We start from the raw sequence: 14,570 nt of genomic DNA on the forward strand, positions 1-14,570 counted from the left end.
CTCACGTCCGTGCAGGAAGAAGATCGACTCCTTGAGCCTGCAAATCACGGTTGGCTAAAAAGTGTCATAATATATCTGCTGAATCAATACTCTAGTCTGGATCAAAGCTGAGGCTGAATATCCTGAGAGGCATAAAGGCACTGAAAACAAGCTCAGGGATATTGGCGATATTTCACATGTTCTTGTAAAGTCTAAACATTAAAAATAAGGTTTGGGACACGGCCTTAAATAGTTTTCTTCTCCTTTACATTTTCTTTTTATAGAAAGCCAGCTGCCATGTGTCAGATTTAGCACTTCCAACAAACATTACTCCTATTGTATGTGTCCATCCTTACCTTGGCAATCTGAGGTACACTGGGCAGCTGGTTGATGCCTGCTAAAGAGATTCTGTCATGAACTGTTTTGGTCCTAGACCTGCAAGAACAAAGAGAGCAGTTTGATGTTTGTTCCACCAAAGAGATCTGTTTTGCTGTTTTAGACGATGGCTAGTTGATATGCAGCCCGTTGTCTGACTGAATTTAGGCCAAAAAAAAATGAGCGCTCCAACAAGTCCGTACAGAGAGTGGGCTGACTGACACCAAATGGCAACATTTCGGGTATTATCAGTGTCGGCTGTCAAGGAAGACATTAGCAATCACCTGGCCATGTTCCTCTCTGCACTGCCCATAATGGCTAAGTAAAAACCGGGCATTATGCTATTGTTTTTCCCGCGTGTTGATGAAAATGTCACCAGCTGTGATAATGTCAGTACAGGCTGTCTGCTACACAACCACAAATCCGAGCTAATGTGACAAAAAGCAATGAGCCGCGGCAAAGCCGGGCGACTTCATCACTTGAAATGTCTTTTTGTCTGTCAGTAATTGGATAATCAGCGCCCCAGTTTGTGCTCGACTAAAATTTCTCAGAGGAATATGACAGCATTTTGTGCATACATTCCCCGGAGGATTTAGTGGTCGTGCGACTTTTCCCCTGGATCCATGAGGTGGAAATGTGTGACTTTCATTGTGTTGTCTAAACACCTGTTAGTTAGACTTAGCAAGGCATTATGTTCCCTTTAATCAGTACTTTATTTTTATGAGAAATATCCCTGAAAAACTAACATTATTCCCATCATGTCAGCATTTCAATCTCTAGTTTTGTCATTACTGGTGGTGGGACAGACTTGAATACAAACAAAATAAGTTGATAGGTTCCATCTGCAAGTCGGACAAATCAGACAGCTAGCTAACAGACTAAGAGACCAGCGAAAGTCTTGTGGATAAAATACTTTAGTTTAAGATACTACCAATACATTTGCCACATTGTACCTGAGCATGATGCGCAGGAACTCCTGCCCCTCAGCGTCTTCGTGCTTCAAAGACATGATGAGGTTGCCGATGCTGCTTCCAGTGCAGTAGTAATTCATGTGCTCCTGGGAGAACAAGAGCAGGAAGGTTGGAGAGGTCAGTTTCAGGTCAAAGACAGTAGCAGAGAAGAGCGTGCGCTAAGTGGCACTAATGCACACACTGACCTTGCCTAGGAAGTGTTTGCGGTAGGCACGGGCTGTGCTGTTACACTCCAGGCGGTAGGTGTGCCCCCCGCCGGGGCTCAAGCCCTCCCCTCCGTCCTCCTCCTCACAGAAGCTTGACTCGGAGGAGGAGGGCGTTCCTGCTGGTGCCTCCACATCCTCAATCCAGTAGCCCCCAAACTGGGGTAGGATCACCTGCGGGTATGGACCGCCCTTCTCCAGGACCTAGGATGCAAGAGCAGAAAGAATTGACACATGTGAGGAGGGGGAAAAAAAAGCCTGTTTTTACTTTAAATGTATTGTGTGAATGAGAAATGACTCACATCTTCTATCCGTGGGTAGGGGATATAGTCATCCTGTAAAACAGAGAGAGCACACACACCACTAAAAAAGACTGAATTTAATAACAGTTATATTGTTTCAAGTAAATAACAAACACAGACACAAGGGGGTAATACAACTTATAATGCCAAAGGGAGTCTCAGGAGGTGATGCAACAGCCTGAAATGCACAGTCATCATCACCCCCCCCACACACACACTTTATGATGTCAGAGCTGTTTTGATGCAGCAGCCCCCTGAGGGTGGGAGCAGTTATGTGTCTTTAGCAGTATGCTAGTGCAGCTCCAGCGAATGACCTCTAAATACTGCTGAAGCCCGGCTCTGCACCTCCAAGAGCGCGGGGGGGCTACGGACAGCCGGTCATTTACATTCCACAGCTGCAGGACTCAGGGTACCAGCTGGACAGGGAGAATCAATCGACAGCTGGAGTTGATTCAATTTATAATCGATCAGATCAGAAAGCTATTGATTTGCTGCTTTCAGAGGCCTGAGAAAAATTGGGAAAGTGTTTACAGGGGCGTTAAGAAACTCCTCACAAGCAGAAACAGGCGGAGGGAAGAACAAGCACGGCGCAGACGCAGAGGAGGCATGATGAAGCAATGATGAGGAATGAACATGCAGAGAATGGGAGGCCACAGACTATGACACCAGACTAATGAGATCCACGGAGAAGATATGTGTGCATCCAGCCACACCTTCCATTTTTTGGTCTCTTCAGGTTTAGGGACCTTATTAGTGTCCGTTCGCAGCATGAGGATGGAAAAGCACAAGGGTCAGAAAGCAAGTAGATTTATTTACTTATGTATTTTTTCGTTGGTGCATTTAAAGAAGTGTCCTGAAACAACGGCGGTCTTGGTGTCAGTCCTCACTGTGTCAGTTGCCAGATGACAAACGAGTGAGTCACACACGCCAAAGCAATTTCCTCCACATGCTCACACACAAACACACACAGGTAATGCAAACACTTAGTCATCCTCTCTCAGTGAATCCAGAGTGTTTATTCCTTGATTTGTTGGGACACGACAGCACCGAGATGCAGGGAGATGTACGAGGTTAGACTTAGATGTGTGTCTGAATTCATGTGTGGGTGTGTTTGCTTACGTGCATGTATGCAAATGTGAAAAGCCAATTTGGTTCTCATGGTGTAAATTGGCCAATTACGTCTGCATAGCATCGTCTACATGGCTGAGCATAAGAGTGAGGAAATAAAAAGCATGTGTGGGGATTCAGAGCTCTCGCAGGCGCCGCTACCATCACTTACAATGCTGTCAATCACGCCGAGAGTCAGGCAACACTCATTAAAATAGTGCATGGACACACGGACCCCAACACACGCACACAAGTGTTCGGGCACACTTCTAAGTCTAGTCTGTAGTGGTTTGTGTCTGAGTGCTTGTTGATGGAGCAGCTGTTACAGTCACGGGGGAGCCATTGTCAACAATATGAGACTGATCACAAAGATGCTCTTAAGAGGCTTCAATTTTCAGTCATAGAGACAGAGATGAAGGGAGGTCAGAAGTAGAGAAAGGAAAGGGTGTGTTATTAGAAGAAGAATCGGGTGAGAGGGAGAGACCTTCAGCGCGACCGTCCAGCAACGCCCTTTGAACACGGGCGTTTAAATGTTCGGAGCTCAAGCGAGCCGGGCCGAATGCGAGCCACGTTTCAGGAAGGACAAGCGCGGTTTCCCTTCGCGTGCTGTTTGATGATCACGGGCCGGCTTCCACTCGCTGCCGGTCACGCTTTCACAAGTAACTCCACTGATGTCCTCCGTGAGTCCCTTCTCTGCCCTTGCCTTGAAATTCAGATTTGCTATTTGAAGTGCCATTTGATTCTGCTTTTCTTCTGCGACTAAAGCTCGCGCAGGCCCAGACCTTTTCCATTTCTGCTTAGATCTTTAAAATAATTGACTCAAATGCGCTGCCTTTACAGGAGTAATTAACAAACTTGGTGAATTTTCAGTGGAGGATCAATGAACATGTTGAGCTCTACTTAGAATAAAGCACAGAGGAAAATCCACTCTGTCAGGTAACGCAACGTGGCTTACTGAAGGTGTTTGGCACAGATAAAATAACACATTTCAGGCTTTAACTGCCGCGAAAATACCCGGTGGTTCAATTCACAGCTTGTTTTGGTGCTGCATTTGGATATGCTCCATTTAAATTTCTTTCAGCTGCTGGTCACTAACTCACACCTGCTGAAAGTCTAGACTAGAAAGTCTAGTTTCTTTGCACGTTTTGGCGGTCTAAACACAAACCTGCAAATCACACATTGGTTCCCTTTTTTTTTTTGTATTCTTCTGTCATCTGTTTCTCCACCCACCCCCTCTTCCTTGTCATATCCCCATCTGCCTGACCGCTTGAAGCCCCTGCCCTTAGGGGCCTGCGGAGGGCACAGAATGGTCGCGCACAGAGAGACTTTGTTCGCAAGAAAAAAATAAAAATCAATGCATTCGACACAGAGAATAAAAATAAAAAATAAAAAAAAATAGTCATGCCAGTCCAGATAGCTCCAAAGATATTCTTATCTGGCCCCAGCATGCCCATTATCTTGTCTGGGAAACACATGGAACCCAGCGGGCTGACCTGCACCAAGTGAATCATCAAAGTCAGAACATGTAAAAAAAAAAAAATGACTATGGTCACAGACAAAAAAGCACAACAGACACGTCTCTCAGCATGCCCATGTTCTCTTTGAAGTTCCACCCAGGCTAAGAGCTTTGTTATGGCATAAACATGCTGCAAATATGCAATTATCATCCAGTAGTATTAGTCAAAGAGCAGGGGAGGAAATGAGGAAATAAGATGGTGAAATAAGGCAGAGACACAACTGCCCTCAGAAGAAGGAAAATGAGCATGTCATACCTGCATCCTCTCCAGCATATCGAAGAACTCTGCAGACTGCAAAAGAAACAGAAGTAGATCACGTAGCTTGTAAAACAGGGCAAAACACGTCTGGCCAGAGCGGCCACATCTACTGACACCAAACACAAATTCAGCTCAGTTTTTTTGCCCTTTAGGCAGCTCCAATTTACACCTCACGCAAGTGTTTCAACGCGCAACACAAAAAACCCACAACGTCAGAATTTAAAGGTCTTGCACAGATAACACTGGTCCTGGCAGCAGCTGATCAGGCTTGGAAGCCGGAGCCGTGCACGACCCTCCTCCACACTCTAAACTTTGCTGCGTCAAGTGGGCAGGGAAGGGCACAGCCTCTCACACCCGTTTGCACAGTGGCTGATAAGAACCCACTTCCTCAGAGAGCGGCGCACACACGCAAACACAAGCGCCGCCGTGCATTCGCACGTCCTCATCCGTCCGGGCTCCCACCTTGTCGCATGAATGAGCTGTGAGGGCGCTAATGGCCTGGCGTGGTGTTTGTGCTCAGATTTTGGCACGCATACAACGTGTAAACACAATGCGTGCAGGGTTCAGGCGACAAGCGTGCGAGCGCACATGCACACGCTCACTTAGGAGTTGTCAATTCCTGGTGCGGTATCAAACTTCCTGTTAAAATAAAAAAAAAAAGAAAAGAAAAAAAAGCTGCCTGAAGGAAGAAATTTGCGAAAGTATTTCTGGAAAAGAATCAACAACAGCAACGTCATGAGTGCTCTTCCACACAGTAGTTGATCGCAATTAAACCACACACTCGCATTACATGAAATGTGTCAGGGCCGCTGCTCAGTCATTACAGTGCAAGCTTCAAAGCAGCAGGATCCCGAGTATCCATTTCTTACCAATGGACTGTGGCGTCTGAACCGGTAAAGTCTGGAAAGCAGTTTAACAGCCCGCTTCGACGATTGTGTTACAGTTATAAATAACTCTCAACGGCTACATTCTGACAGCACTGCTCTCAACTAATTCTAAACCTTTAAGTGGTTACCTGCACTCATGTGAAAAGCTATTAGTCGCCACTCCCAGCGCTGACACACACCTGCAGCTCTTATCGAGGAGTTAATATTAACTGGAGGTGTTGTGAGCAGGCACACGGCTCTGTGGCTGGACCTTGAGAGTCAACACCAGGCAGCCAGACTGACAATAAAAAAAACTGCCTCCTGTTAGTTAGGCTGTCTGTGTATGCTCCTTCAGCCAACTGCCCATGTAAACAGTGTGGGTTTGCCTGCGTGTACATAGCGCAAGTGTAACTGGGGATCATATGAGGGCAATAAAGTGTAAAGAAGGAGATTTATTCCAAAAAGTCTTCTTCTTCTTCTTTTTTTTCTTGCCTCCCCTCTGCAGACTGTTAACAGCTGTAAAAACACACTGTTGCAGTTCACCCCAGAAGCGCTTGGGTGGGATCTTGGAGTTCAGAGAGTTTATGATTGAGAGAACTACATCTCTTGCGGCGTCCAGACGAGAGCAAGGACAAGAGACTGCTGTGCGTCTGCCTGCTTTGCTTTCAGTATGAAACGAGCCTCGCTGTTGTTCTCTGCCTCTGTTTTATCCCCCCCCAGGTCTCATTTTGCTAATTTGTCTCTACTGTTCTTTTCTGTCAAATTTCTGCCTCAGCTTTCCTTGTGTCTCTTTCATCCACTCCTTATCACATATTCTCTCTAGCCCGGGAACATCTACATCTCTTATCTCCCATGGCAACCTGCAGAGGCCACCACGCGCCACAGGCAGATAAAAGCAGGCGGTCTGGCTGAATGACCGGCTGACTCGCCGGAGGCTGGAATTCATGCATGCACGTTAAGTCATCAACAGGATCGCAGAAATGGCGACAAGTCACAGACTGGGACACCGATCCCCATACCATACCAGCAAGCTGTCTTTGGGACTGAATGCACGTTTTCAAAAACAAGAGCTGAAAGATTGCAGAGAGGAATTCACTGCGGTCTAACCTGCATCAGTCTCACTCTTTCTGCTTCCTGCTCTCTATCGTTTACAGCGACTAAAACGTCCTTACATTCACGCCATTTTTCTAGCCGAGCTCACTTTACGTCTGTAGGTGAAACAACTACCAGGAAAAAGAAATGAGGAGTGGAGGAAGCAGACGGCCCTGACCTCTCAGCTGTCAGACACAGAGACACAACAAAACTCCTCGCAGGCTACTCATAGCACAGCTCTGTTAAATGGCTCGTATTAGTACACATGGCGTTTCACTCAGTAAGGTTCAGGCTCGGCCCCTGAGTCATTAAATATTGTTGTAAAAGTGTCATATATGTGGGAGTAACTCTGCTTTATGTAAGACAAATAACTAGTGAGAGAGAGATGAGGAAGCAACTATCACATATACTGTGTGTAGTTATTGTACCAGCCCCGACTCAGTTATCTGATGTTTCAAACTCGAACTGACTTTGCGACGTTCAAGGGTTTCATGACATAAAATATTTAATAAATCAAATCAGCTTTATTTAGCCATCTGTTCATCAGAGAGTACTGGGAACTTCGGTGGTGTCAGGTTCTTTCCCTAAAGCACCAACATTCAAATTCTTTAACCGCTCCTGCACAGCTCTCTACACAAGCTTTACATTTCTAAGCTCATAACAGTCAAACATTCACTGTAAAAACATTTTAAAAATAAATCCTATCTGAAGCACTGACTGATAACGGAGAAGTATGTGCACCTGACAGCCTTTGAAAACAACAAGTCCTCTTGTGCAAATTTCACCAGAATGCAAAAATTAAACTAAAAACTTATTTCCTCTAAGTGAAATAAAAAAACAGCACATTTCAAAGTAGCTTAAAAAAGCATATTAAGCTAATATAGAGTTAAAGAGACTGACTGGCATGTCTAGTGTTAGTCGATTACTTTTTAAATCATTAGATCATTTAGATCATTTTTTAAGGCTATAAACTAAACTGAAGCACACAAACCAGCTCTGTAAACTAATGTCAATTAAAAACAAAAATTCCAGAATAAATAAAAAAGCGAGTGAAAGATACAAAACTGTAACTCTGGCCTCTGTGTTGTAGCGTGTGTATTTACGCTGTAATTAGCATGGTGCAAGTCGGTTTTGTGACGCATGAAAAGAAGATTTTCAAAAGAAATGTGATCAGATTTTAAGAGTAGATAGGCGTAGAAATAACGCGCACTAAAACTTCCAGTCAGCTGTGCACCTAAAACAGTAGCTCCAGAATAGTTTTGACTTACATAACAGATATAGATTTTGGAGTCAGCGCAGACTTACCTTAACGGCAGCAAATAAAGCATCTGAGCCCTTTGTGTTTGTGTTTTGCTCTTATTCTCATCCAGCCCTTCTGCGTTTCGAAAAGGACATCCCTCCCACTTTTCCTTTACCTTTAATCCTATTCTGCCCTTTATGACCTGGCGCTTAAACAGGAAAATCAAGCCAGGCAAAACGGAATCATTTGTCAAACAAAACAGGTCATTCCAGTGTGTATGCACGCACACGCGCGCACACACGCACGCGTTCAAGTTCCTTTTGCTGCTTCAGCATGTGTCTTTGAAGATTGTTGACTGTTAGCACTGTGCACAGTGTGTAAAAATCATACATTTCATTTAATGTCCAACGAAAGGTTTTGCAGAAAGACACACGCATTATCTCATCAGTGGTGGCATTCCTTTAGCCCAGTCTACCGCCATTCACTTGTGCAGCTTCACCACCGAGTAGGAATCCTCTGTTACAAGTGCAAGCTGTGTATTTAAGCCAAAGTACACAATAACATGCAAATACTCTTAAAGAAAACAAATAGTACTTAGTGTGCAGTGTAGCCCAACTCAAATTAAACGCTATATTGCACTGACTGGTATTAAAGAGTAGCTCGGTAACAATGGCGTCGCTGATGCTCGACTGAAATTAGATCATGAAAAGCAGCGAGTAAATCTCCCCAATCATGAATCACTGAATCTGTATATATGTTTATAACTTATCTTAATAATACATGATAATCCTCCTTGCCTCTGCTTATTCACCTGTGTTATGTAACCTAACCATAAAGCCTCTGACGCTTAGGGCGGATTAAAACTGTAGACGCTTCTCAGTATTTTTCCAACTTTTTTTTATGAACAGCCTGGGCTTGTTTGTGTTCTACATCGACCACTTTCTCTTTAGACAGTAATCCTTCCAGTGAAGGCAGACTTTCTTGGAGAATCGGTTTCATTATTTGTGAAATACGGAAAGGGTGAATTGAAAGGATGAATTCCTAGAACCTTGGTTACATCCGCAACTTTTGTTTTGTCCTGGCAGAATCAAACATTTCTCTACAGCTATACTCCCGGTAGCTAGAAATCCTACTCACTATCCATCTCTTGTTGCTTCCTCCTTCGCTGTGGCAGACAGTTGTCGACGGTTAATGTAAAATGCATTGGGAATGATAGCATGAGATTTAGATTTACTTGACGCCACTTCGGTCAGTCAGCCTTTTGTGAACACGTATGTCGAGGCCAACGTTCAAAGAAAAGAAGAAAACCGAACAACGTTTTTACACAAAAGCCACGAATCTGATGTATACTGTGATTACAAGAAATTGTTAGTTTCTTAAAATCTCTTGCAGCGCGACATTGCACTCACTGCAAATTTGCGGCCACACTTCAAGAGGGAAAGCGATATCTACTGGTTTGAGATACTGTATTTTATGGTAGTTATTTTCCTCTCTGACCACAGTCATTCCTTTCTCACCAATCCTCTCGGCCCACCTCTTTGCCATCTCCCTCTGTATTGTCTTCGGCAGCTTCGGTAATGATAGCTTTATCCAAGGTCATCATACAGCAAAAAGTGGCTGCCTCTTTGCGGAACACAGCCCATTTCCTGTATATCATTCGGCTAATCTTCTTTCCTTTTATCATGCTGAAGGGAACAAATGTTCAGCTCTGGTACAGGTGAAGTATGTGAGTAATCAATGCCAGAAAAGAAGAAATCATACCCAAAAATCTCATCTGCTTTCTCTAGCAGAACCCCTTAGATGGAGGACCCTCTTCAGTCTGATGGATTTAATTTATATTCGCGTCCAGTATGACTTTGTTCAGAACTTACTTTTTTCGTTGGAAAACACAACATGGCAATTTGTGACCTGGATACCATTAGCCTGAGACAAACTCCTCAAACCGAGCTCTACTGGAGCTCAACCTGATTCCGTCCCCTCTACGGCATCATCCAAATGCAGTTTTAGGATGCAACTTTTTACTTGTAAAAACAAACAACGACAAAAGAAAAAGAACTACAAGGACTGCAAATAACAGCTGATGAGGACGAACATGGCTCATCCTTGAAAAACAATTTAAGTAATTGCACTGCACACTGACAACTCCACGTGCAAGTCAAGGCAACAAGAGCCACAGCAACACACACTTGGTAAGGAAATAGGAGGGGAGCAGCAGCACGACTGGAGACAGAGAGGAGAATTTTAAAGTACAAAATGGGTTTGCTCACTAAAATCAATACATATTTCAACTTATTTGATGTCTTTTAGGAGACCCTCTTCACATTTTTCGAGTCATTTGAAGAAAAAAGTCTAAATACTTAAAGCACAGCAGTGACACAGAGCACAGTCCGGCTCCTGCGTGGGCTTTGAATCTGGGGCTCGTATTCTCCCTGCATCCAGGGGTAATTTTTTATCGAATGTCAAGCAGAGACTGAAAAAAGAAGCGCTTAAACACCTGGAGGAGCATTCACAGCAACATGGGGATGTGATAAAACAAGAAAAATGTGTTTATGAGAATTAAATACATGATGCAGAATCTTAATTGAACAGAGAACAAGAATTTTGATTGTCCTGACAATGTTTAAGAGAATGCTTTCAATCCATTTATCCCCGAGCTTCTACGCTGTAAAATTTAGCATTTAGTAGAAAATATTAGTAGTAAGAGTAGTCAACTCTCAAGATGCTGCCGTTTGTCTCTGCTAAAGGGATTTCTCATTGAGAATCACAATAAATAGATTTTCTAACATACGTAAAGGTCAGCGCGGCTAAACATGTCGCTGAAACCGTGCACATGTTGTTCATGTGAAGGTGCGTGTGTGTCGTACCTTCATGCTGGGTGGAGCAGTGCGCGGCGGCGAGGGGGGACATTCGCCCAGGGGGACGTTGGAGATGTTCAGCAGTTCCTGTTTCCTGGAGAGAAGAAGAAGGGGAGACAAGGTTAATTTACCAATGAAGTGTTCATTTATTTATTTATTTTTTTATCAAAGGTCACGCGTTCTCATTTCTGAGCGCTGCACCGTTTGATCAGGCCTCATTATTTTAACCGGAATTTGGCGGAAAATGCCTCTTGATGCTCAAACATCAATTGTTTAATATATTGCTAGCAGCTGGATGACCGCTAAATGGAAAACATAACCTAACGCAGCTAAAAGCTGAAGTGCACACAAATGAAGGCTAAAATTAGACGAGTGAAACCTGATTCAATCTGAAATATTGCATAATTGTGGATTTTGCTTAAAATATCAGCAATATTATGGCAACAAGTTCGCATCCCATTTTAGCTTCACTCATCAGCAGAGCAGCAACTGCTGTTTTTTTGTCCAGTTCTTTTCCAGTAAATGTGTGTTTAAACCTAAAGCATAAATAAGCCTTGATTTAACTTTAAATGTAGCTTTAAATGAATGAAGTTTCTTCCAGTGAGCCAGTTGGAACTGTGCAGTCAAGAAACAGAGGGATTGAATGTGGTCTGCGGCAGGTCTCAAGGTGACTCCAAAAGACGTCGCCGGGGGACTGAAAGATTCATCTCCTCCTCATTCTTTTCACAGTAGCCAAAGCACGAGTGCACATTAACGATCCTACACGTGACAGGTTGAGTCGCCACTGACACAGCAGGATGATTAGCTTAACCCTCGAAACCTTCCTGCCTTCTGCTCAGATAAAATTTAAAGTAATGACTGCAGCTGTGACGCTTTGTCACGAACACCTCTAATACTGAATAGTTAATATTTAAAGACTGAGGCGGTCTCCACACAAGAACAACCAGTACCAGGCATGCTGAATATGAAACTGTAGTACATCTCATCATCAAACCAAAAAAGGCATTTTTATTTAATGCATTTATCAATGTACCGTGTTTTCAATGCGTTGAGTAGAATCATTGAATTCACAGTGATAGAGACACAGTCACTGCACATGTCTATTCAGTAGCAAACTCAAAATATGCAAGGACAAAATGATGATGTTTTAATTCAGTATTTATGTGAAATTAATACGGGCCTTCTTTCCTTTCATTCGTTGCAGCCATAGATAGCTTCTGTAGTTCTTCATTCTCTCGCGGATCCGCACAAGTGGTTTTAAGCAGCAAACAAATTGGGCACAGCAACAACTCATTTCCTCCGTTCATTATAATAGCTCTCTGGATATTAACCGGTGTCTCACAGCTCTTTAGACATCCACTACGGGCACAACAGAGCCTTCCTTAGCTATTTCAGGGCAAGCCCAAAGCTTTTTTCAACCTTATTTGTTCCCAGAGTGCAAATGAAAACAACACACTGGCCAATTCTCTCCACAGGCTCAGCACTCGCACAATGCGCCACTGTGCCCTAATGTGTAAGTAGGGCTGCAGCATGTTGGCTCTCAGCCGCCAAGGGTAGACAATGAATGAGCATCGTACGCTAAGGCAGACTGGGACAGGTGGCAAGACTGAAAAAAATAAATAAAAATATTGCTTTCTTTGACGGACATTGTTCATTGTTCTGCCGCCCGCACGCCACTGCTTTTCCCCCACCGACCTGTGAAAAGGAAAAGCTTGTTCAGACCTCCGTCCCTGGGGCAGATGCCTGCTGGGCGTGTGTCTACAGCCGTCATCCGTGGGCACAGTGACGACCCTATTTCGGGGTCTCGCACGCCCGCGCGCAGGGGCTGCTGTTTGCAGAGGGATATTGCGTGAGAGAGGGGAGGGGAATGTGAGGACGAGGAGCTGCTGTCCTTGCAGCCTTGGGCTGTCTGCGCGGCGATAAAAACTATGAGCTACGTCACCACGGCCGACTCCCACCCAGGAAGGGAGGGAAGGGAGGGAGGAAGCAAAGAGACACTTTTCGGGAGAACGGGTCATGGAGAAAGTGAGTCAGATGGAAGAAGTGCGGAGAAGTGTTAGATCATCGCACTCGGCGGAAGGTGCTGTGGATAGGAGCATCACAATGTGGCACAATTCTTAGACTTGACGTTAAAACCCACGATCCACAGGGATTATTACCACACCCTGTGATTTATGCCCAGCTACCAACATTCAGAGCCTGAATGCAGTGCATGGAGTAGTATGCAAGGGTGCGGAGGTCAGGGTCAGTGGATGGCTGTGTACAGCTCCAGCCTTGGCCTCTTGTTTATTAACACTGCGTCTGAGAGCCACACATCTATTTTATAAAAAATCCAGAAAGGTCACGGTCAGACCGTGTACCTGAAGCGCCGAGCACAGAGGCATCATGAAAGACAGTTAAACAGACGGTCTGTGGAGGTATGACCAAAATTTCTACTTAAATTAATTTAAGCTGATTGCAACGAACAAAGCAAAGGGAGACTTTTTAGCCCAGGGAAGAAAATATAAATTGGAAGGGGACTCACATCTGGTCAGAGATACTGCAGGTAATTTGGCGTGTTAGCTGAGTTGTCAATTGCATTTAATTATAGTGGATAAACTGATAAGACAAACAGCATCCAACAACTGAGAATTGAGGCCTACGAATGATTGCATACGGTGCATGCAGCACATGAGAATGTAAAAAAAGTCTTTCAAATAGTCTGTACGATTTGTATATGTACTGGTGGTGTAAGTGAGTCACGAACATGTATAATTACAAACAAAACATATATGCTCACTGGAAATCTACTCTAGGGTTAAAAGTTGTTTTTTTTTTTTCTATCACGAAGAGCCTTTCAAATTTCTGGCAAACCATTCAGTGAGTAGGTTTGTTTTGTTAAATGACCTTCGGGGGTTCTTCTTTGAAAGCCTGCTGCGGATTCATCTTTCCGAAGCATATTTTTGTGACTCAGTTGCGATTTGAAACAAGAGTAGCGAGATCTGGAGATTGTTGATTTTGTACGAATAAAAACCCCTTTAATTAAGTTTTAAGTGCCTCTTACCTTGAGGTAACCCTCACCATAGCGCAGTTTGAACAACCATAACGTTTTCTTTAAATAAACGTCACCGTGTGCAGGTTTTACAGAGATCAAAACATTTTAAAAACACACGACGCATCCAAAACCAATGTCCCTGCCTGGCAAAGTAAAGACCATAAAAAAAAAGTAATTTACCACTGGTAACAACCCCGGGAAGCTAGCTAATTCTCAAAGTAATCAAAACGTGTTTGCTTTGTGTAACGATTTGGATGAATGGGCTATTGTTAATTAAATGTCTTTATCAGCTCTGTCCCCTTAATGCCTTCAGTTTTGGGTTTGAGGAAGCAAGCGCCAAGGTCATATTGCATTCGGTTCTCTGACTCCGCTCTGGCACAGACAAGAACACTTTCCAGCGAGCCAAAGGGCAGGGGCCTCCACACAATTACATTATTTAATACGTAATAAACACTGTCTGGGAGGAACAAGCAGCAGCTGTGTCGGTTTGACTGATTCTCTTTGACCGGGCGCGCCTCCAAACCGCTGCAGTGACCTCAGAGAAATTCATTCATCCTTAACAATTAACACGCTTTTTAGAAGATTTCAGAAAAATAGGCGTTATCGTGGTAATTAAAGCGAGCGAATGAACAATCTAACTCGGGCCTCTGTCACCTGGAGCTGTGACTAAGTGGTTGTCAACTGACGGTGAAAAAATAGGACAGATCATGCTCCACATTTACATCAAAACTAGTACAAGATGTACCTTTCTTGTACAGCGGCGTGTCTATA

General features: G+C 44.0%; 1 protein-coding gene across 10 annotated transcripts in view; it reads right to left on the reverse strand.

The window, feature by feature from the left end:
• The window catches only part of rap1gap2a (RAP1 GTPase activating protein 2a), a 67,883-nt gene that overhangs the window by 11,297 nt on the left and 42,016 nt on the right, over positions 1 to 14,570 (reverse strand). For 2 of the 10 annotated variants that reach the window (XM_047593575.1, XM_047593572.1), the window contains 7 exons: positions 10,775 to 10,859; positions 4,710 to 4,745; positions 2,544 to 2,576; positions 1,831 to 1,863; positions 1,511 to 1,732; positions 1,308 to 1,411; positions 336 to 414 (listed from right to left, as the gene is read on the reverse strand). In XM_047593575.1, coding sequence (XP_047449531.1) covers positions 336 to 414; positions 1,308 to 1,411; positions 1,511 to 1,732; positions 1,831 to 1,863; positions 2,544 to 2,576; positions 4,710 to 4,745; positions 10,775 to 10,859 — 592 coding nt within the window. Of the gene's footprint in view, positions 1 to 335; positions 415 to 1,307; positions 1,412 to 1,510; positions 1,733 to 1,830; positions 1,864 to 2,543; positions 2,577 to 4,709; positions 5,508 to 5,581; positions 5,840 to 7,975; positions 8,060 to 10,774; positions 10,860 to 14,570 lie in introns of those variants that run through there. The other 8 variants (XM_047593577.1, XM_047593576.1, XM_047593579.1 and 5 more) reach the window with 7 other exon arrangements.

Source organism: Mugil cephalus, chromosome 9, assembly GCF_022458985.1.
Source record: "Mugil cephalus isolate CIBA_MC_2020 chromosome 9, CIBA_Mcephalus_1.1, whole genome shotgun sequence".
NCBI lineage: Eukaryota > Metazoa > Chordata > Actinopteri > Mugiliformes > Mugilidae > Mugil > Mugil cephalus.